Genomic DNA, 23,709 nt, shown 5'->3' on the forward strand with positions numbered 1-23,709 from the left:
CTGATCACAGCATTCACAGTCCCCACTCAGCCACTGACCTCAGCATTTTTAAGGCAAATTCAGTGCTGGAAACTGTTTTCCTGGAAGTGCAAATAAAACCACAGCACGATATTCCACCTGATCCTTTAACTCCCCCCAAACAGTTCTGGTGTGTGCCTTTAGCAAAGCCTTGATGCCAGCAATTCCAGTTCAGAGCAACAGTGAATAACTGAATGGGAGCCTCACAGGCCACCTCCTTCCACCCCCTGCCACAGGCAGGGACACTTTCCACTAGCCCAGGTTGCTCCAAGCCCCATCCAACCTGGCCTTGAATTTCTACTTGTTTTTGTTCAAGTGCCCAGGTGCTCATCCTGTAAAACCCCAAATATGTACTGACAGGAATCACCTCAGGGCTTGTGTTGTCCTATAACAACGTGGCCAGGGCTCTCTGCAGGGAAATGCCTGCAAATAAGAAGCTCTAAGGTGTGCACAGCACCTTTCCTCTCCTATCAGTGAATGCACCAATGCCCAATAAATGCAGTTATTTTATCCACTGTACAACTCTCAGACAGTATAGAATATCAAAACCTCACACAAATTCCATTATTTCACCAGAGAGGCTCAGCTAATGATTCCAACTCCACACTCTTTGTCAAGTTAAAAGGTACTGGATACACTTAGATATTTTATATATTTAACAGCCAATTGCTCAGTGTCTATTCAGAGCTTAAAATTAAGTACCCAGCTGTGGCAGTTCAGCACATTCTCCATCAAGACAGAAGAGTGGTTGTTTTTGTTTAACAAACAGTTCATTTTCATGGCAGGCAGAAAGGAAAAAGGAAGCTTGCCAGAAGTGTGGATTTTACCAGAAAGAAGTGACTGGCAGGTGGTTCTGGGGCACAAATGTGCAGGAATTCCAGATGTCCAGAGCACACAGACTGCACTGGGCTGCTGTAGTTTTTAAGACCTGAAGCATTAGTACAAAAATCTGAATGTTTGATCTTGATCTGCTTGCTCGTCTGGTCTGATCAGAATAAAACCTTCCATCCCAAGGCACTTCTGATTTTAGACATCACTTCCTTGTTTTCTGCCTGAATTTAATCAGGTTCTACCCTATCCCTGTATGAAAAAGCTGATGTCCTCCACAGAAGATGAATTCCCTCGAACTGCTCCATTTGTCAAAACCATTCATTGCTCAAGTTCCCTACAGACTTCTAACTGTAAAATGGCATTTTGGCTGAAATGAAATTCATCTTAAACAGCAACTATTAAAAGGAGCCATGAAACTCCAGCAAAACCTTGGAGGCACTGCTAAGCAGGTTATTTACCTTCTGGTTACTCACCCTGTTTTATTTAGGAAAATAGTCACTAATGAAAACACATCACATGTAAACTTTAGGTAATATCAGCTCACTGTGTGATACACCAATAAGTCACGTGGTGATTTTACACAGCTGGCAAAGGAAGGCAGTTCTACCCCACTCTCTGGAAACTTCAAGTATCTGAAACACACCATAGCCTGCTTAATTTTATCCCCCCTTTTCCAGACTTCTTCTTCCATAGCCACAGCAGAGAGATGCAGACCCTGGAGACATTCCCTCTATTTGAAGCCCCTCATGACCTTTTATTAGGGTCATATTTGGATGAGGGAACTCAGACAGGGTGCCCAAAGGAGTCTTACACACAGCTCTCTCTTGCTTTTCTAATTGCACTCTTTTACTACACCACAAGACCAAAGTCTTAAGGATCATTAAGGCTGGAAAAGACCTTGAAGATCATCAGGTTCAACCATCAACCCAGCACCACCGTGTTCACCACTAAACCATGTCCTCAAGTGCCACATCCACACGGTTTTTGAACACTTCCAGGGGTGGTGACTCCACCACTGCCCTGGGCAGCCCCTTCCAATGCCTGACAACCTTTACAGTGAAGAAAGTTTTCCTAATATCCAACTTAAACCTCCCCTGGCACAACTTGAGGCCGTCTCCTCTCGTCCTGTGGCTTGTTCCCTGGGAGCAAATATCAACCCTCCCCCGGCTCCAACTTCCTTTCAGGTAGTTGTAAAGAGCAGTAAGGCCTCCCCTGAGGTGACAAGTGGCTCTCTGCACAGCAGCCTCCTCACTGGTTTTGGGGAGCTCCTTTCAGCAGCAGTTTGGAAGGTGACACAGGTGACGGCTCATTCCAGTGTGTCCTGCACCCAACGATACCAACACACCTCACCAATTCCTGGAAGAACACTCACACCAGGCAAATCTTGGACAATCATGGCTTCAAAGCAGGAATGCCCAGTTCTGGCTCTGCTGGTAACAGTGGGGAGGTCACACAAAGGCTTGAACCCAAACCCTCTGTGCCACCACCAGCCCACTCCATTTTCTCTACCAACAGGGGGTCAGCCAAGGAGCTGCTAAATCAAAAACTAACCATGAAGTGGAGCCAGCTTCCAGAACAGCATTAAGCAGCACACATCCTTCCCTGGGACCAAGCTCCAGCTGCCCTTCCACCCTGCAACCCTCCATCAGCATGGGCTAAGTACCAGCACTCGGGGAAGAAACTTGGGCAGCAGAGGCAGCAGCTCCAAAGTTGTTCTTCTCACAACCACAACCTTAAATGATATTTAAATACAGCTACAGACAACATTCTCCTCCTCCTCCTCTCCTTTTAACACTCCCATGCTCCTACCAGGAAGAAAAAAATATTTTGTGCTGGATCCAATTAAGATGCAATCAATTTTAACTGATTCTGTTCTGAGTAGGCATAAATATTTCTCATAAAGGAAGTTAGGAAACTTGATTGATATAGATTAACAGGTAGAAAGGGAATTATGTTACAAACAGCTGGAAATTAGCTTTGTCCTTGCAAACATGAGACAATACCAAAGGTCTCTCGGCCTTAAAGTACATGCAAATCACAGAGGAAGAGGAGTTTTCCAAAGAGGGCAAAAAGATCCACTTAGCACAGCAGGGATTTAAAGGCTGGAACACCAACAGCTTCCTACACTGCCATACTAATCACCTGTCAACTCTGTGTTTCAAACAGCTCTTCACTTCAGCTGGGAAATGTCCTATTTTGTATTCATGCCTTTGTGGCAAATCTGAAGTCCAATTCTCCCTTTTGCTTGTTTCCCCCATTATTATTATTTTAGCATCAATTGTTCTACATATATTTTTTCTTTTCCTTTTTCTTCTCTTTTCTGTTTTGTCTATTCAATTGTTGCTGATTGAATGGCCACAGTGGAGGCTTTGCTATCCCAAATTAGGAGTTCTTCCTTGTCTCCAGCTGGAAATGAACTGATTGAACATCACAGGAGACAGAGCAGTTTCTTGCCACGAGCCAGCCCTTCTAGACCCCCCCAGAAGGTGCACCCTCAAACCTCAGCTCTCCTCCAGCACAGACTGAAGTGCTGCCCCGTGTGAGAGCACAGCATCTGCTCAAAGGAGTGGGAATGACCTCCTGGGGCTTGGAGAATGGCACCAGACTTGATAAAGGAATGGCTTAACATCCATGCTGCAAATCCTCGGAAAGGAGCACTGCTCCCATGCTGCTCCCTGCAGCAGGTACCAGCAGAAATGAGCTCCAGCAGCCCCCAGGCTTCACTTTTTTTTTTTTTGCTGCTTCCTCACATCTGGAAATCCATCTATGCTGTAAATATACTCTGTGGAAGACTTCTAAAGAGGCTGATTGACATCAGGATCACACAGACATGAAAGCACTACAAGATGAGGTGTTTGGAAGGCTCCTCTCCCCGGTGAGATGAAAATCTACGACTGCCTTTGAAAGAACCCCAAATCTCTGTCATTCTGGCAGTTCCAAGGAGGGCTCTCACTTCCAAACTAAGGAAGGCAAAGGGAGAAAAGTCTCCTGCAGGGTATAAAGCCAGGACATACAAATACAGACAGACATGTACTGGGGTGGGGAACTCTGAATTAATACAAATACACCGGGCTCCAAGCAAGTCATGTCCACTCAGGCATCACACTCTGGAACTGCAATCAGATTCTATGAAAGCACCAGTCCAGCATTTAACAGGGGCCAAAAATCACCCCCAAAATCAAACCAACCAAACAACAACCCCAGCAATAACTATGAAAAAAATCAACCCCCCCCCAGATCTCAAACACTGCACCTTTATACACTCTCCAGCAGCCCTGAGTCTGGGACACTGTTTGTGGTTCCATCCACCCATCCCAGAGATGGACTGTCCTTGCATGGCTTCCTGTGGCTTTGAGGACATCCTGGCAGCCAGCCTGGCAGCAGGCACTGTGGCTGTTTGGTTCTCCTTCCCATCAGCTCTAACACTGCTGGACATCACTAATTGCAATTAGTGATTTCTGTGGGTGAGTGAGATGAAGCAAGGCCTCACCATAAGGGCAGGATGACACTCCCAGCTGCTTCCATCCCCCTGACTGAGCAGCTTTCACTGAGTTCCAGCTGCAGTTTGAAGGGCAGGGAGATGCATCTCCCTTTGGTTTATCTGGGCAGCCACAATCTGGATCCCTGCAGGCTGCCCCGAGCTGCTTCTGCAGCCAGCAAAGACCCCATTCCCATGGATAATGGTGTTCATGGCACACTAAATCTGTGTATTTACCTTCCCCACACCCTTAGCATGACACCTCCTCTCTGTACTTCAAGAATCTGGAGATTTTTAATCTATCTCCTATTGATTTTTTTCCCCACACTTGTAACAACCACCATTAGTCATTTCTAACTCAGCTGTGTCCTGCACAGACAAGGGATGGCCAGAAACAGGACAGGGCTGTCACACTTGGTTAGACAGCCTTGTTTTCTCTGGCTTTGCATCCCTTTTGGTGTCAGACTTCTGTTTTCACCTCTCTGGAGAGGACTCCTAAAACCATTTCTCAGACTGCTGCAAAGGTTTGCTTATCTTAGTCATGGTGTTCTTCACAAAAAAAAAAAAAAGTGTTCTAAAGGTGTACTTAAGTTACTCTCACCAGAAGAATAAGACATATTTTCCACTAAATTTTAAAGTTCCACAGGCACATAAAAGGACAAATTGGCTTAAAAAAACCTAACAAAAGAAAACAACTTGATCAGGCAAAGCAAAGTAAACTCTCCAGCAAACAGAAGCCATTGAACACTGTCGGAGATCACAGAATCCCAGGATGGTTTGGGTTGGAAGGGACCTTAAAGCTTATCTAGTTCCACCCCCTGCCATGGGCAGGGACACCTTCCACTAGCCCAGGTTGCTCAAGCCTGGCCTTGGACACTTCCAGGGATCCAGGGGCAGCCACAGCTTCTCTGGGCAACCTGTGCCAGGGCCTCCACACCCTCACAGGGAAGGATTTCCTATTATCTAATCCAAACCTGCTCTCTGGCAGTGGGAAGTCATTCCCCTGACACTCCAGGCCCTTGGAAATAGTCTCTCTCCATCTTTCTTTTCAGCCCCTTCAGGCCCTGCAAGGCCACAATCAGGTCACCCCAAAGCTTCTCCTCTCCAGGTTGAACAATCCCAGCTCTCCCAGCCTTTCCTCCCAGCAGAGCTGCTCCAGCCCTCGGATCCTCTTGGGGCCTCCTCTGGACTGGCTCCAGCAGCTCCATGTCCTTGCTGGGCTGTTCCCAGGGCTGGAGGCAGGTGAGATGTCACAAGATGAAGAAACAACCGTGAGACAAAGGGAAAGCTTCACAACACTGACAAGAGACACAAAAGACCCTACAAACCTGCAAGGAACCAAGTCAAGCCCTTGCAAGTAGCTTTAAGATCTCCCATCGTTACATTTCACAGAAAGCAAAAAATCAGAACCCTGGTGTTGCTTAACCTCTGTCTGCTGGACAGAAGAGTCAAAAGCACTTATTAAAAAGACATCCACTTTTCAGCAGAAAAAGGTGATTTAAGTCACAAGATGCTGACGAAACACTTGTTATTTACTTGGTAACAGAGGACAAACCAAACTAGTGTTGACATTTTTGTGCCTCTGGTCCCAAGGTGTGGGTGTGGAAGTGTTTGGGAAAAGCTGCTCAGCTCCCTTGGCAACAGTCCTGAGACAGGGAAAGCCAACACTGGGCTGTTCTTTAAACCCAGTAAATCCACAGAGCAGCTGGATGCTGATCCCAGGAAAAACAATGCAAACATGCATATGAGACCAAATGCATGCTACAGGAATATAACACACCTATAAACATGAGATAACGGAAAAGAAATTTTAAAAATATATAAAATTGGTTATTTGTCATGAAATTACAAGCCAGGAGAGCAAAGGGAATGTGAGTTTAAATTTCCATGGCCTCATCTCACATAAGCTGATTATGAAACTATGAAAATAAACGGGATGAACATTAAATGGATTAAGAGCTGGTTAGCTGAGAGGTCTCAAAATGCAGCCAGGAGGAAATCCCTGCATCAGCCACGTGTAAACACACAGGTCCAGGGCTGGGAATGCTTTGGAAATGCAGTGTCCTGCCCGGGAAGGGTCTGGTCACCACAAAGATGCTGCAGAGCCCCCTGGGTACCTTTTTCCTTTTGGGATGAAAAGAGCTGCAGATTTTGGGCATACTCGGGGCAAATATTCAGGCTCATGCCATGCCAAATTGTCCTCCAGCATCTGCCTGCCATCACTGCTGGAAACAGGACAGGTGTGTCACCAAGGGGGTAATGAGGATGTGCTTGGCATCAGCAGGGCAAAGTGGGAACAATTCACAAAATCAAATTAATCCCAGTCCTCCGGGAGGAGCCCAGCCCAATGATCACATCAGAGAACCTTTGATATCACAAGAAATGCTCTAAAACCCCCTTTTTCTACTTCCTCAAGCAGAGACTGAAGAATGAGCTGACCAGACTTGCACTGCCTTAAGGCACCAGACTAAAAACTGCTGCCAGTGGGGACAACTCCAGTCCAAGCAAAGCTGGATTCCCACCACGGGAAGAATGAAGGTGTGTGTTCTGTTAGAGGTGGAGTATTTTCTTTTGGAAGTGGAATATTTTCCCTTTCAAGCTGTATGTCAACAGTGTGGTCAGACTGTTTCTTAACAAAACCATGGGAGATGAGGACTGGAAAAATAAAGGCTGTGCTGTGTGAGGGTATTCACGTGCCCTGCTGGGAGACAAGAAGGTTACAGCAACCTCATCATCTATTCAGGGCTTTTCCATTCCCCACTCCTCAGTCTCCCCTTGCACTCCTGTACCAGTAAGGTTTGTATTTTGCCTTGAGCTGGAAGAACATTCTCCCCCATTAACACCCCATTGCCTTTGATGGGATGAAGCAGGAAAGGCTCAGCTCGACTCACAGCTCTTTCCTTCTGCTCTGTTTCTGGGTGTAACCCCACAGACAGCAGTCACAACCCCAAAACCGGCCTGGCATCTAGGATTCATAAAATACCCAGAGCTACCCAGTGGTTAAGAACTGCCATCCTGCTTAAAGGCTTCTCAGAGCTCACAGAAAAGGTACCAAAAAGTTTCAGGGCTACGCTCGGCTGCTGAACGAGAAGGACAGTGAAAATCAGTACTGTGGGAGGATAAATATGTGTTTTCAATTTATTTTAATAATTACTAATCCTTCACAGATATCTGACACTTACCAGGCTTGTTTTCAGACAGCCAAGCTGTAAACTAACATAGATCATGCCTCAGATTATAAAGAAATAAAGCAGAAACAAGGCAGCACATTTTTATTAAGGAATCTTTTGTTATTTTTTTTTTTCAATCTATGCCATACCATATTTCAATAGGAAAAAAAAAAAAAGAAAAGAAAAACCAACCCAAACTTTCACTGTGCTGTCAGTTGGGTGAAATTGCCCTTGAAAAAAAAGCAGCCACCGTTTCCCATCTGTCTACAGAATAAAGGATTAATGAAAGGAAACCCTCAGTCAATTTAAAAATAATGAGGCATCAATATGTAGCTGCTTCAGCTCTATCAAACTGAATTAACAGCTCATGGTATTTTTTTTTCCTCCATCTCCTCCCTTTTTTCAATACAATTGACACTAAAAAGCAAATATGCTACAACTTCACATCTCCTAAGCACCCAATTCCTTGTTTATAAACGGTTAAAATTTGCTAACTTAAGTTGTGCTTAATCTTATTAAACTGAGAGTAAAAATTCCAGTGACCTTTTTTACACCTCAACTCCAAGCAGGCACCCACTGTCCCCAAATACAAGGAGCTGGGCTGTGGGGAGCCAAAACCTGTCCTAAGCAAAGGAAGCAGCCGATTTACACCAGATAATTCTAATTGTACCCATTGTCAAAACTACTTTAAACCCCCAGGTGATACAGGGAACCACAGAGGGTGTCTTTAATCCTGTTAGCTCACACTGGAAGAGCTGCAGTTTATGGAGTTTGCACCAACACTGTGCAACACAAACAGGCAAAACCCCGTGCAAAGCTATTAATATCCAATTTTATCACCTATTTCTTCTCTGCCTCTCCACACTGACCCAGTGAGGCCCAACAAAGCCCATGTATTTTGAATTAATGATGAAAAACACGTCCTGCCAACACACACCTCCCATGCTGGCATTTACTGGTGCTCAGGAACTGTTGGTAATCGTGTATTCTAACCACTATCAATTATCATAAAAAGGTTGAAGTCTTCACCTACTGCTTGATAAATAATGCATGAGTGAGCTTAACAACAGGCAAGAAACAGAACTGCCAGGTCTTTAACACTTAAAATACACCGTGGGGGCCCCAACAAAGGGTGTTCTCCAGTTGCAGAGCTGGGCAAAGAAAGGTGCTTTTTAAGTGCCTTTTACAGAGCTTGAACAGATGAAAACCTATGGTTTACCTGAGCTGCTGTTAATAAAACAACTGAAATAGCAGAAAGGAGTTAAAAGTAGTAATGTGTGATATTCCAACAGAGAAAAAATAACATCTCAAAATGAAAGCTCTGTGACAGAACACGTATACACCGCCTCCACTTTAATCAGGATACACTGATTAAACAGGGAGGTGTTTTCTGACCTTAGTAAGTCTATGAATTCTATGATTCTACGCATTCTTCGGTTTGGTTTTGGGTTTTTTTTTTCATAGCCAAAGCATCATCCCCCAGCCCCACTTTCAAGCTCCACTACAAAAAAAAGAGGAGCACATCCTTCCCTTTCAGCTCCTCTCAACCACAGATCCTTAAAAGCCGAGGGGAGGGGGGGAGTGAACAGCCCCGGTGACAACACATCTTCAAAAGGAATAGTTCCTCACCGCTGGGATTAATTAAGTGCCTGGAGGGGCATCTTGGGGCCCCTGTTGCCTGAGGGACTCCACTTCCAAAGGCAACGCAGCTCTGTGATGCCTCAACAGGAGCATTAATGCTGAATAAAGGCATGAAACGAACCCCACAGGGTCGCTTTACAAATGTAACATGTCGTTCCATTAGGAGTTGCTTGAGCTGCACTCCAAAGGATTTTAATGACCCAGGGCAGGCATCCCTCAGCACTTCGTGGCAAACAGGCAGGAAATCCCTTCCAGGAGCCTTCAGGATGAGGAGCCCAGCAAAGAACCGTGAGCTGACAGCTTGGGCTGCACACCCAGGGCAGAGGGAAAGGCTGATCCTTTGCACCCACAGGCTGGCAAAACCCCCCAGTGTAACACAGCTAAACACAATTGGGGAAGAGTTTCTTCTTTCAAGGCCCTTCTGCTTTGCTTTTAGAAGGAAAGTGGGAGAAATGAACTGCAAAGTGCAGTCCTTCATGGACAGTCAAAGGCAAGGACAAGGCTAATGGCTCCACGGGCTCTTCCCTTCGGAGAGATGAGCACTACCAGCCCATTGGGGTGCGAGGTCCTACAGACAAATGGGCTCTAAACTGGGAAACAGGGCTTAATGGATGTTTTACAAAGGTCAAGGGAAGAAATAAAGCCCAGAAAATTCCTTTAGTTAAATAAGCACCAACAGAGCTGCTGACAAATACACCTGCACTTCTCCAATTTAAACACAAAACAAAAACCCAAACCTCCTCTTTCCCACAAAAAAGGGGAAAACGTGTGTGCAGAACATCACATCACAAACATCAACAATTTGGTCACCCTATTTCCTCCTTGCAGTGGGCAACTTCTTACTATCTGATGAGACATAGTTGACCAAAAAAAAAAAAAAAAGAAATCATTCAATTCTAACCCTGAAAGACAAAAAAAATTCAAGTTTTGCCTCAAATTAGTTGCTAAAGGATCTGGAAATAAAGACAGGGCTCCTGTTCTTAACAAAGGGCTGTAGGAGGTCTGCCACCTGCACATCACAGCCCATCCAGCAAAGCCCATCCTGCTGCACTGGAAAAACCTCTTCAGGCAAAACCAGACAGGGAGGGAACACAAAGATCAGTGCACACCTCCCACAGACTGGTCCTGGACAGAAGAAACACATAACAAACCCAACTGACTGTCCTTGGTAAAATATACTGATCCAGAGACCAGATCAGGGAACCACACAATGGTCTGGGCTGGAAGGGACCTTAAGGCTCATCCAGTTCCACCCCCTGCCATGGGCAGGGACACCTTCCACTAGCCCAGGTTGCTCAGAGCTCCATCCAGCCTGGCCTTGGACACTTCCAGGGATGGAGAGCCCCCAGGAGACTAAGACAAAGCCAGAAGTAAGTTCCCCGGGGGTCTCTGGCAAAACGGGAAAACAGAGTTAATTCTGGAAACTGAAATGGATAAAAAGTGACCTCTGACATGCAGATGTGGAGAGCAACCTGTGGCTCCAAAACTTCCAAAGAAATTAGGAATTCAACACTTCACTGCATTGTTCTCAGAAGAATCCCCAAAGGGACCTAGTAAGATTTATGCTTGTAAAAGGACAGAGACACCAAGGCATCAACAAGAGTGAGCAAAGAGGTGAAGATCACAGAACCACTAAGGTTGGAAAAGACCTCCAAGACCACTGAGTCCCACTGTTATCCCAGCACTGCCAAGGCCACCACCCGTGTCCCCAGGTATCACATCTCCAAGTCTGTAAAATCCCTCCATGGATGGGGACTCCAGCACTGCCCCTCCAAGTCTGTAAAATCCCTCCATGGATGGGGACTCCAGCACTGCCCTGGACAGCTGTGCCAGGGTTGGACTGCCCTTTCAGTGTAGGAATTTTCCTGAATATCCCATCTAAACCTGCCCTGGAGTGACTTGAGGCCATTTCCTCTCATCCTACCATTGTTCCCTGGCAGCAGAGCCTGACCCGCCCCCGGCTCCCCCCTCCTGTCAGGGAGTTGCAGAGCCAGAAGGTCCCGCCTGAGCCTCCTTTTCTCCAGGCTGAGCCCCCCCAGCTCCCTCAGCTGCTCCTCATCAGACTTGAGGATTATCCACCACAAACCCCAGAGAGGGGAAGGACCATCCCAAGAGCTCCATCCCAGGCAACTGTGTCTGTCAGCACTGCATCATCTCCCCCCAGCCCTTCCTCTGCTGGGAGGAACCATGGGAAGATTGGATGCATCAGAGAGTGGGGAGCTGCACTTCAGGGGGAACAGCATCAGTAATCCAAAAAAAAAAAAAAAAAAAAAAAAAAAAAAAAAAAAGAGAACAAACAAAAACTATCAAAACGCAGACACACTTGAAGAGTGAGGTGGTGCTGCTTTCCTCAGGGATGCCCTTTGCAAAAACTATTAATTCCTTGCATGGAAGATAATTTATCATAGAACTGCTCTTTTAAACTTCATCCTCTTGTGACAGTGACAAAATAATAGGCCCAACATGAATGCTCTGTAGTGCATTTCAGAAGCAACATTTGCCAGCTTTTTCATTGGGTTCATAAACCATCCTGAGACATAAAACTTCATGCCTGGTAACAGCCACATATAATTATTCTACTGAAAAGAATTAATATACATTTGATCATATAAAAACATCAAAGAATCACAGAAAGGTTTGGGTTGGAAGGGACTTTAAAAACTCATCTCATTCCACCCCCTGCCATGGGCAGGGACACCTCCCACTAGCCCAGGTTGCTCCAAGCCCCGTCCAACCTGCCCTTGGACACTTCCAGGGATCCAGGGGCAGCCACAGCTTCTCTGGGCAACCTGTGCCAGGGCCTCCTCACCCTCACAGGGAACAATTCCTTCTCAATATCCCATCTAACCCTGCTCTCTGGCAGTGGGAAGCCATTCCCCCTTGTCCTGACACTCCAGGCCCTTATCCAAAGTCCCTCTTCAGTTCTCTTGGAGCTCCTTTAGGCACTGGAAGGGGCTCTCAGGTCTCCTTGAAGACACCCCTTCTCCAGGTTGAACAATCCCAACTCTCCCAGCCTTTCCTGCCAGCAGAGCTGCTCCAGCCCTCGGATCCTCTTGGGGCCTCCTCTGGACTGGCTCCAGCAGCTCCATGTCCTTGCTGGGCTGTTCCCAGGGCTGGAGCAGCTCTGCAGGGGGGTCTCCCCTGAGGGGCAGAGGGGCAGAATCCCCCCCTGCCCTGCTGCCCACGCTGGGGGATCAGCCCAGGGCACGGGGGGTTTCTGGGCCGGGGCAGGTCCAGCCTCTGCCCCACCAGCACCCCCAGGGCCTTCTGCCTGGGCTGCTCCATCTGCTCATCCCCAGCCTGGATTGATCCCGGGGGTTCTCCTGACCCAGGGGCAGCACCAGCACTTGGCCCTGTTAAACCTCCTGAGATTCTCACTCTTCCAGACCATACAGTTGGCCACTGTTCCCTAAACCATCTCCAGGAAAAGGACAGAGGGACTAAATGATCTTCAGGATTGGGCTAATGGCATAAATTAAAGGCAAACAGCCAGAAGGTCGAGACTTAATGATTTATTTTAATCAGGCTGCATGTTCCCAAACAGTTGTTTCAATAGGATAAAATGCAGAATATCAGAGTAATGATGAAAAATGGTGAGTGGATAAAGGAGGAAAAAAACTCAGAGCTGTGGAGCACAACATTTGGCTTGATTAACATGACTTTGAAAATCTAAAAGGATACAAGGAGTTTTCACATGAGACTGTGTAACAAAATAAAGCAACAAATGTAATTTATGTTTGAGCCAAGAAGAGCTTTGAAATCCATCATTTATTGAATTATTTTACTGTTCTGAGCACTCTGCTGTTCAAAACAAGCAATAAGTTAAGTGTTATTTCTTATTAGCACTTCAAAGTTGGAATCAAGGTAAAATTACTGATGTTTTTGGAACAATCTGCTTAAAAACACAGGGAATGTGAGGGAGAAAAATTTGCCTTGAATTGCTGTACAGTTAAAGGAAGTTAAAGGAAACTGGGGCTTGATCATTTAAAAGGCTTTTCCCCCTCCACTTTTGTTTTAAGGTGTGAAGGGTTATGAAAGTATTGAGGACAGATAATTATTCACCTGGTCCAGGTCCACGCTCCCAGCAGCCCTTTGAGACACATGTTGAAGAATGAGAGATGCAAAGCCAAACTTGCTCACCCAGGTGTGAAAAGGTACTGGGGTTTTATCAGTGTTTTAAATGGAAAGGGAGTTGAGGTTTCCTTAGAAGGAGGCAATTTTTCAAAAGCACGCCTGGGCTCAGAGAAAACCTCTCAGAACATGAATGGGAATTTTGTCCTGGGATACAGGGTTCCAAAGGTCCTCAGGCACCTCCAGAAGGAGACAATTTTTGACACTGACAAGAAAGGAAGGATTGGGAGGGAAGTTTGAGATCCCATCACACAAACAGGTCTCCTGGTGTTAACTGGACTTTGAAAACAACTGAAGTGGCTCCAACCATTCAGATGAAATATCAGGAGGAATGGCTTCCCTGTGAGGGTGGGGAGGCCCTGGCACAGGTTGCCCAGAGAAGCTGTGGCTGCCCCTGGATCCCTGCAAGTGTCCAAGGCCAGGTTGGAGCAACCTGGGCTAGTGGAAGGTGTCCCTGCCGATGGCAGGGGGTGGAACTGGATGGGCTTTAAGGTCCCATCCAACCCAAACCATTCTGGGATTCACACCCAGCACGGAGTGGAGCAATAGGGGAATTTGGAGAGCCCAGTTGGTTCAGCTCAGCAGAGCCTGGGCAGGTGAGAACAGCTGATCTGGGATGGAGCAGCTCCAGTGCCCAAGAACCAGCAGAGCTGGGGCTTCTTGAAACAAGAGCACCTGCCCAGAGAGTCCACAAGAGCTGAATGGAGAAGGGCAAATGGACTGTGAGCAGCAGGGCAGGAGCCCCATCCCTTGACAAAGAATTCCCATAACAGCCCATTCCTCAGGAGGCAGAAGAAGACCCATTCACTCTGACATCAATGCCAGACCTCTGCCAGAGGCACGAGAGGAGATCTGAGCCCTCAGCACTGGGAGATCTCCAGGGCACCCACTGTGTTCACATGGCACAACAGACCATTCCTGGGAGGTGGCTGGGCCAGGCTCCCCCAAAACCACCAACCCTGCTCTGAGCTCTGTTTCACACTCCAAAAACAAAGTGATACCAAAACACTTCCAAAGAATGACATCACATTTTTGGCAATTACTACAGGGGCACCAATCCCAGCCATCAGCTCACACTCCCCAGAGGAAAACTGATTTTAAACAGGCTTTGAATGTATTAAATACTCCAATTCTTGCACTGCTTTACTGGGGTTGTGAAGGAGAAGACAGTCAAAGAATATTACTACTAAAACAACATCTCCTGTTTCAAAATTATGTGGAAGAAATAATTAGTGGAAATATGCAGTTCTTCATTGGCAAAGGTAAACTGACACCCCTGGAACATGGATGGATTGTGTACTGAATTTGAATAATTTATTCTCAATACTCAAACTCTCAGAGATGAGCTCTTCAGAAGAACTCCAGTCACTCTGAGGAGAGTTTCCAGTAAAAAAAGGAAATCCCAAACACATTTTGAAAAAGCCTTGGCATTACAGAGCAGAATCCTGATTCACAACTATGATGCTTATCCCAAAATGGAATTCAGTTCCCAATTTTTGGCCTTGTAAACAACACAGCTAGGAAAGAGCTGTGGGCTTACCTTATCTGCTGATTACTGCTACAGTTATTCAATATTTAGTGAGCAGAACCCAATCACTTGCAGTTGAATTAGGGCCTGCGGGTTCTCCATGGCAGCTGCAAGAAACATCTCAGCAGATCCACCTGGAACTGTGACACCTGAACATGTCTAACCTGACTAAAAGAGTGAAAAACAAAGAGCTTTGATGGCCACACAAAGTCCTAAGAACCCTCAGAGGGAGATGAGACACTTAATTATTATGAAAATAAGGGCAAAACCCTCCAAGCCCTGAAAGTAATTTAAGGACTATTTTACCTCCTTCAAGAGCAGTAATACCAGGGGAGGACATTTTTCTAGACAGTTGATGGCATGAAACCAATTAAAGATTTCCAACTCTATCAATAACTTTATTTTCTACCCTTAAGAATTAATCAGTTTCTAAAAATGTGACTTTTCTCCCCTGCTTCCACGTCAAATTATATCCTGCTTTTTGGCACTTTGATCTTTTTTCTTAAAAGGCATAAATTAAAAAAAAAAATTACTGAAAGCAGAGAATTTTAGAGACTTTTAACAAAAGCTCTGCTTAAGTACTGGTGATGAGCTGATGAATAGAAGTAGAATAAGAAGCTGATCCATTTTACAGCTTCTTCAGTCTTTACACATTTGTCCTACATGAAAAAGTGTGAGTGTGAATTTAAATCTCTGGCATAAAAATAGCATTAGACACCAAATTGCTTCATGACTTCCCAATGAAACCCTTAATACCAAAATCCAACGAATGTATCATTTTGGAACAGAAATGAACAAACAGGCTTGAATGAAACAAAAATAATTTCCATAAATTTAGACCTCTTTTCCCATCTCATGAATTTATAAACTAAATCAAATTGTCAGGGAAGAAGTGATACTTCCTAGTTTGCATTTTGATTGAAGCATCTTAAGGCAGCAAGTTGAGCCCCAACACACGAGCCAGGTGCTGACATGAGGAATGGGAAGGAGTTATAAAAATAACAGAAGTTATAAAAACAAATATTCCATATTTCACCTAATTGAAGACATTTATTAGCCGAGGAAAAGAGAATTTTCTAACTTAAAGTTCTTACACCTCCTCTCAACTCTGAGCCTTCTCCCCTGACAAGAGCTGCAGCTCTGCTCTTCCAGCCCTTTCCTGAAATACAAATGTTATGCTCTGATAACATTCCTGCTGTTGCATTTAATAATGATTGTTGGGACAGCTGATTAAGGCCAAATAATCCTCAGTTTTAACTGGCTGGATCAGTGAATGCAGAAGACATTTCCATCTCTGGCAATCAAACACGCAAGACATGACAAAAAGGCTCAAAGCACATTATTAACCTGCGCATGAGGCCAAGTTTCCTCCACCATGGAGAAATCTGAGGACAGCACTTGGACCAGAGCACTTGGAAAAGTTCCACCAGAAGAATAAACCAAGTCAGCTACAGCTGGGTGTCTCTTGATACCCTGGCACTTGTACAGGTGTCCCACCTCAATGCCAGGGAAGGCAGCAGCCTCAGTAAGTCCCTTCCTGATACTCTCGCATTAACTTTCCTGGACAGACATTTCCCTCTGGATTTATATGACCCAGAGTAACCCCTTTCTCCAAGTCAAACCAGCATATTCCTAAATGGCACAGGAATGCCCTGAATGATCCAGAACTAGAGCCAGTACTTATCACAGAATCCCAGAATGGTTTGGGTTGGATGGGACCTGAAAGCTCATCTTATTCCACCCCCTGCCACAAGCAGGGACACCTCCCACTAGCCCAGGTTGCTCCAAGCCCCGTCCAACCTGCCCTTGGACACTTCCAGGGATCCAGGGGCAGCCACAGCTTCTCTGGGCAACCTGAGCCAGGGCCTCCCCACCCTCACAGCCAAGAATTCCTTCCCAATATCCCATTTAATTCTGCCCTCTGGCAGTGGGAAGCCATTCCCCCTTGTCCTGACACTCCAGGCCCATGGAAATAGTCTCTCTCCATCTTTCATGTCATCCCCTTCAGGTCCTGGAAGGTCACAATCAGGTCACCCCAAAGCTTCTCCTCTCCAGGCTGAACAATCCCAACTCTCCCAGCCTTTCCTCCCAGCAGAGCTGCTCCAGCCCTCGGATCCTCTTGGGGCCTCCTCTGGACTGGCTCCAGCAGCTCCATGTCCTTGCTGGGCTGTTCCCAGGGCTGGAGCAGCTCTGCAGGGGGGTCTCCCCTGAGGGGCAGAATCCCCCCCTGCCCTGCTGCCCACGCTGGGGGATCAGCCCAGGGCACGGGGGGTTTCTGGGCCGGGGCAGGTCCAGCCTCTGCCCCACCAGCACCCCCAGGGCCTTCTCCTCTTAGAGGAGCATCAGTAGGAAACACTCAGGTTCCCAATCAGCCCAGGGATGGGCAGACAGGGCTGACAGCACTTGGACATGGTAAATTCAGTGTTCAGCCCTTGGCAGCAGCCCCGGGACTGTGCAGCCACGTGGCCACACAAATCAATGCAAATCCACTCCTCTCGTTAGAATTTGTCCAAAACATTCTCCAAGGGTAACAAGTCCTGACAGAAGTTACTTAATCTGACAGCTATTAGATCTAATGTATCACCTTTCTTCCTACATAAAAACATAAAGCCAGAATAAACTGCACACCGGGTGCCCTAATTAGCCCAGATGTTATTACGTGCCTGAGCCTGACCCAGCTCACATTTGTTTTGCTGGCTAATCTAATGCGCTCAGAGGTGGCATTAATGACCACACAATGGCATCAGCACACACAGATCCAACCAAACTCTGCTAATACTCAGTGCCACAATCCCCCCAGCCATGATATCACTAGGCTGGGCTGCAATCCTCAGCCCAGGACTACCTAAGTTCACCTTAATTCAAAGCTTTATTTATTGGCTGCAGTAGCTTAACTTATATACACACAACACACCACATCTCCACTGCTGGAGAAACCAGATTCCACACTGGTGAAGGTACATCTGGAAAGAATGGTCAAAAGCTGGACAAAAACATTCAGAAACACTTTAGGGAGCTGTAGGATCGTCTAAAGGGGTGAGAAAAATCTATGAGGCACATAGACAATGGCATAAATCAGATTAGAAATCAACTGAAGCAGCTTCTCTGCAAATACTTCACAGGGATGATAACATATAATGTAATGATTTGATTTTTGTTCATTATAGAAATGCAATTGTTAACTGCTACCAAAAAAATAGTGCACCAGGTGAAGCAAAATGCAAAGAGTCCTTAAACTGCCCTTATGGGGAAACTAAGAAAAATCAACACAAAATCACAGTTTGGCCTCTTTCCACATCTACACACACATCCCAAACTTGAGAAATGCTGTTCTCAAGTCACTTGAAATGGTAAAACTAATATTCCTTTTCTTTCATAAAGCTGATTTTTGAATGATAGAAAGTAATAGGTGAAAATATGTTGGTTTGAAACTAGAGGTTGTCAGAGAGACAATACAAGAATGTCATGGGATCAGTGAGGCTGGAAAAGACCTCCAAGAGTCCCCCCTGTGCCCGATGCCCACCTTGTCCCCCAGCCCAGAGCACTGAGTGCCACGGCCAGGCCTTCCTGGGACACCTCCAGGGATGGGCACTCCAAACCTCCCTGGGCAGCCTCTTCCACATAATTTCAAACCAGCAGTAATAGCACAGAAATAATTTCTGTAGGAAAGATGTATTTGCAGAAATCAAGATGCTGAAGTACCTCCAAGTCAGTAATTCACATTTTTCCCGAAACAGGAAGGAAAGGTAGGAAAAGAACATGGAAACACAGCTCTTAAGGAATGCCATTCTGGATACACCTGAGTTCAGCCACAGCAACTTCCCAGGTCAGAACATTTTTTACTAAAGAATTTTTGCTCCTTAGGCAAAATGCCTTAAGGCAGCCAGGCTGGAATGGGCACAGGATCCAAGCAGCACATGGAGAGAGGATCCTTCCTTCTTCCTCAGGCTCATTACTTCAGTTCCAGCCCTGCAGTCACTGAACATTTTATTAAGTAATGGCTGTTCAGAGGCATCACACACAGTCCTTGGGAGATGTATTACCACACTGAGCCCCCCTCAGGAGAGAGGCTACAGATTCTGTGCCTCTAGAGACATTTTCTTCAGTCCCTGTCAATTGTCCCTGAAAACCAAGTTATAATGTTTGCTACAGCACGGAAATTTGCAGTGACATTCTCAATGTGCCTTGGCAATCAGGTCCATTCTTCCAGCATTACATACAATTAAACTGAAAATAAATTGGTCCAACAGTATCAGGGGGGAAAAAAAAATCCCCAGTTTTGTTCCCTGCATATTTGTGCCCTATTTGCCATTAATCCCTCCCTGCAGGGGGTTATTGATGGGGATTTGTGGAGCAATCACACATCCTCTGCCTCCCTGGGAAGCCAGGCTGACAGAAGATTGCTGCCAAGAGAGCAGGGAGATGAAAAGATACAAAAATAATACCCAACCCACCTCCAGCCACGAAAGCTCATTCCCAAAATTCCTTGAGTTTGCAGGAATACCAAACATCCCCAATGACCACGGAGATTTGTGTGTGGAGAGCAGGAGATGTCCCACTGCTCATCGGAGCACTTGTACCATCGTAGAGGCAGGGGAGAGAAACAAAAAAACCCCAAATAAAATCAAAGCACAATAGCATTTACTAATTTCCCTAGGATAGGTAAGAGCAAAACCAAAATATTCCTAACTGTGGAGTTTTTTTTGTTAGGATTGCACCAGTTCAAATCCTTCCTCACATCAGGGTGATTCACTTGGTCTGCTTGTTTCCTCTCCCCCAACCTCTGCATCCTGTTCCAAATTCTAATTTAATCAGTCATATCTAGCAATTTTCAATTTTGCCAAGAGTCTCCCTTTCCATTAAAAACCCTTCCTACAGATTCAAAACCCTTGAGCATTTCAGGATGCTCATCTGGAGGGAAAGAGCATGGGCGGCTCCACATGAAGGCCACCAAAAACTTGGGGTGCAGTGGCAATGACAAACTCCGAGCTATGAGTAAGTCTCATTGAGTCTTTAAAACAAGTTAAAACCAGGTCTCAAACTCAGCAATTAAAAAAACCCCAAATCAGTGGGTGAATATAACTTTCTGCCTATAAGAAACATATAGAAAAATTCAGTTTTGCTGTTAATATGATCTCAAGCACTATCACCCAATTCAGTTAAGCAAAGGGAAAATCAGAAAATAATTCATTTGTACCTTAAGAAATGCCAGGTTCTCCCTTTGAAGGATTCCTCACATGAGCACAACCATGATCTAACATACTATTGCACCTAAATTACTTGATAGAAAGAGACATTAATCCCATGGTGGGAACCTGTCACCTCCCAACACCTCTGCTCATCTCTCAAGAGGGTCACACAATAACTGTGGGTCTGACTGCGAAAACAAGCAACAGTTATTTTGGAAAATAACTTCTGTTCCATATCAAAAAACTGGGATTAAAACATTTTCTTACCACAGCAAACTGCTTTAGCTGATTTTCCTCATTACCTTTTATATCCCAGAATGGTTTGGGTTGGGAGGAACCTTAAAGCCCATCTCATTCCGTGCTCTGCCATGGGCAGGAACACCTTCCACTAGCCCAGGTTGCTCCAAGCCCCCTCCAACCTGGCCTTGGACACTTCCAGGGATGGGAAGTCCACAACGTACCCCAACCATTTATACAGATTAATTTTCTACCGAGTACGAAGGATGAAAGGCTATGAGAGACAAGCTCTGGTGGCCAAACCATTTCAGCTGAAGGCAACAGGGGTCATTCTGCCAAAACTAAGGATCACACAAGTGACACACACCATCAGTATACAACAGAGACTTGCTAAGAACCAACACATCCCATCGAAAGAGCACAACCACCTTCGTGGTCCTCCTTTGGACACTCAGGATTGCCAGGAAAACCCCCACAGGAGGAAGCAATCAGCCTGCTTACAACAACCACTCCAGCACCAGAGTTTTTCAGAACACAGGTGCTTTAACAATTGGTTTTTTGTTGGTTTTTTTTTTAGCATTCTGTTATCCATCTGACCTTGAGCAGCTCCAACAACGAGCAGTTCCCCCGAGGATAACGGCAGAGAGGTTCCACCAGCCTGACATGACTTTGTTCACCATTTCAAGCACCCACATATGATAAACCACCACCACACACAGTACAAAACCACACTTAGCTTACAAGGTTAAAATCCAAATAAAATATGAAAATAAAAAGCAGGAAAAAGTAGTCACAATATGAGGAGTAACAGCTGATTCCAGCAGGGCAAAGCACTTCATCCCACCTGCACAAATGCAATGCTGAGATCACAGATCAACAATGTGAGAACTGTATGATTGGAGAGGACAATTAAAAAAATTGAAAACAGAAGGTCATTCATTTTCTTTTGAAATTTCCACGACTACAAGCAAGCAAGTTCTGCCATTTCAGAGGTGTCCACAAACTCACCTCATTAAACTCAGAGTAAACCAACAAGCAGCAAAACACTCCCATCAAAGCTGCAGAGTAAGGTGTCAGCTTTACCCAACCACACCAAAACCAAAGACTGACCAGAACTTTGTCCTCTGGTAACATCACACTGACATAAGAAGTTAGATGGTAAAAATTAAGCTGGTGTATATAAATAACTGTGTTATAAATAATTGTGGGGGCACTCACCGTTCCGACTCTCCTCGTCAATGGGAACTATTGTGGCTGGAGGACCTGTTCTGGCCAACTTGCAATCTATAAAGATGAAAAGTAAAGTTATTTCTCATTCCAAAAGTAGGATCTTGGGGGTTTTGTTGCTGGGGTTTTTTAAGTCAGTGTATTGGGCGTGCTAAATTATTCACTTAAGTATGATGTAAGTATGAGCTACAACTGGCAGCTAAGTTACACTCACAGAGGATCAAAATCTGAGCTGTTTGCTTATCCCTCGCTCACAGGAACTTTACAGAGCATGGGGGAACGTGATGACAAAGGATTTAACATCTCAGATACGATCCTTATTTAAAACAAACACCTAAACAGCAGAATCTTTATATTATTTGTTCTGTTGTCTGTTATGTCACTCTTTCCATGTCATGAACACATTCCCCAAATCCCAGAATCATGGAATGGTTTGGGTTGGAAGGGACCTTAGAGATCATCCAGTTCCAACCCCCTGCCATGGGCAGGGACACCTTCCACTAGCCCAGGTTGCTCCAAGCCCCAAACTGACCTTGGACACTTCCAGGGATCCAGGGGCAGCCACAAATTCTCTGGGCGACCTGTGCCAGGACCTCCCCACCCCCTTAGCAAAGAATTGTTGTCACAGGCCATGAGGACACAGTTGGATGGCTAAACTAATAAATCTGTTTGTGTCTTGCTCTAGAGATCCCACCAGGATCTCTACCCCATCCCAACAGTGAAGCACAACTCCATCGGGACAGAGGTAATACAACGGTAATTTAACCCAAAAAAATAACAAAAGAATGATTAGAAGGTATAAATCATAATTAAAGTTACACAACAGAAACAAACATAATTTGAATTTAATTGCAACAAAAGGATCTACTCAGTGAACAGAATTCTAACAATGTTCTAAGGAAAACACAAATCAAAAGCAGACGAGCAATGTTCAGGAAGTCACATTTTGCCATCTTACCCTCATATTGCCAGTCTGGAGTCAAAGGTTTAGAGTCATCAATGGAAGCAGAGCAGAATAACGAAAGAAAATAAGTAAGTGTTTGTTGGTGCACTCAAAAGATAGGTTCAAAGACAAAGCAGTACATGCAGAGCTAGCAAATGCACAGGTGTAGCCTTAAAATACATAAAAGCATGTATAGCACATGTGATGACTGTACTTTGGCAACAATTGAGTTTTCTACTTTAAATGGAAGAAGAACAGTGCCCCCTCTAAAGCCCACAGAAACAAAAGTTAATTAAGAAGCACTTTTTATTTTCAAAGAGCCTCAAAGCACCACTGACCCAGCGGGGTAAGAGACAACCCTTCCCCTTCCCCTTTCACCACACAGGACTGCCTGGGAGACTGCAGCCCATCTTTAAACAGACATTTCGAGGCTCCTCTGATCCATGGATGGCTGCACCCCATTTGTATGGAATGGCACCTTCTATTTGAGTTCTGGCCAAGGGAAGAAATACTCAAGTATCACTGTTCTGGGGGTTTTTTTTGAGGTCTAAACACTTTACACACAAATCCCAATACAAAACCATGTGTGAATTAAACCCAAGAGCAAGCTGAGGTAAATCCTATTTCCCAGCTTGTGGTAAAAATTACACATTCATTGACTTCAAAGGAAATGCTGCAGCTCGTTCCAGACTATAATTACCCCAGCACAGACAAGACCTACAAAGGGAGATCAAAACAGTGAAGCTTTTTGTTCAGATCTCCATTTGGGTGAGATTCCCAAAGGACACCTCTGCAGCACCGGGATTACCCCCAGCAACAGTTTTGTGTTGCTCTCCTGAGCTCGACTGCAAGACCAAACCTCTGAACAGCATGGGGATGGTCAGACAGCACAGCATTCCCTGAGGCTGCTGATAGGGATGAACAGCCTGAACAACACCCAGTTATAGAGCACACTGCACAGGAGTGTGTCCAGACAGCTCTGCAATAGCCCCAGGGAGGACACTCCACCCCCTCTCTGCTCTCTCTTCAGGGCTGGGGCACTGCCCAGCCAACAAGTTCTTCCTCCTGTCCAGCTGGAACTTCCTGGCCATCAGTTCCTGCCCGTTCCTCTTGGGCCATTGCTGGGCCCCCCCGAGCAGAGCCTGCTCCATCCTCTGCCCCCTCCCTGCAGCCCCTCCAGCCATGGCTGAGGGCCCCTCTCAGGCTCTGCTCTGGAGGCTGAACAGCCCCAGCTCCCTCAGCCTTTGCTGCTCCCAGAGCTGCTCCATCCCTTGGGCATCTCCTGAGCCTGCGCTGGCCCCGCTCCAGGAGCTCCC

General features: G+C 45.7%; 1 protein-coding gene across 8 annotated transcripts in view; it reads right to left on the reverse strand.

Annotated features, from left to right (window-relative positions):
- The window catches only part of PCDH15 (protocadherin related 15), a 701,112-nt gene that overhangs the window by 251,995 nt on the left and 425,408 nt on the right, over nucleotides 1–23,709 (reverse strand). For 5 of the 8 annotated variants that reach the window (XM_064662184.1, XM_064662178.1, XM_064662179.1 and 2 more), the window contains exons 6-7: nucleotides 22,409–22,423; nucleotides 21,442–21,507 (exon numbers count right to left, since the gene is read on the reverse strand). In XM_064662184.1, coding sequence (XP_064518254.1) covers nucleotides 21,442–21,507; nucleotides 22,409–22,423 — 81 coding nt within the window. The remainder of the gene's footprint in view (nucleotides 1–21,441; nucleotides 21,508–22,408; nucleotides 22,424–23,709) is intronic. The other 3 variants (XM_064662188.1, XM_064662185.1, XM_064662180.1) reach the window with 1 other exon arrangement.

The sequence above is a fragment of the Pseudopipra pipra genome, chromosome 8 (assembly GCF_036250125.1).
Source record: "Pseudopipra pipra isolate bDixPip1 chromosome 8, bDixPip1.hap1, whole genome shotgun sequence".
Lineage (NCBI taxonomy): Eukaryota > Metazoa > Chordata > Aves > Passeriformes > Pipridae > Pseudopipra > Pseudopipra pipra.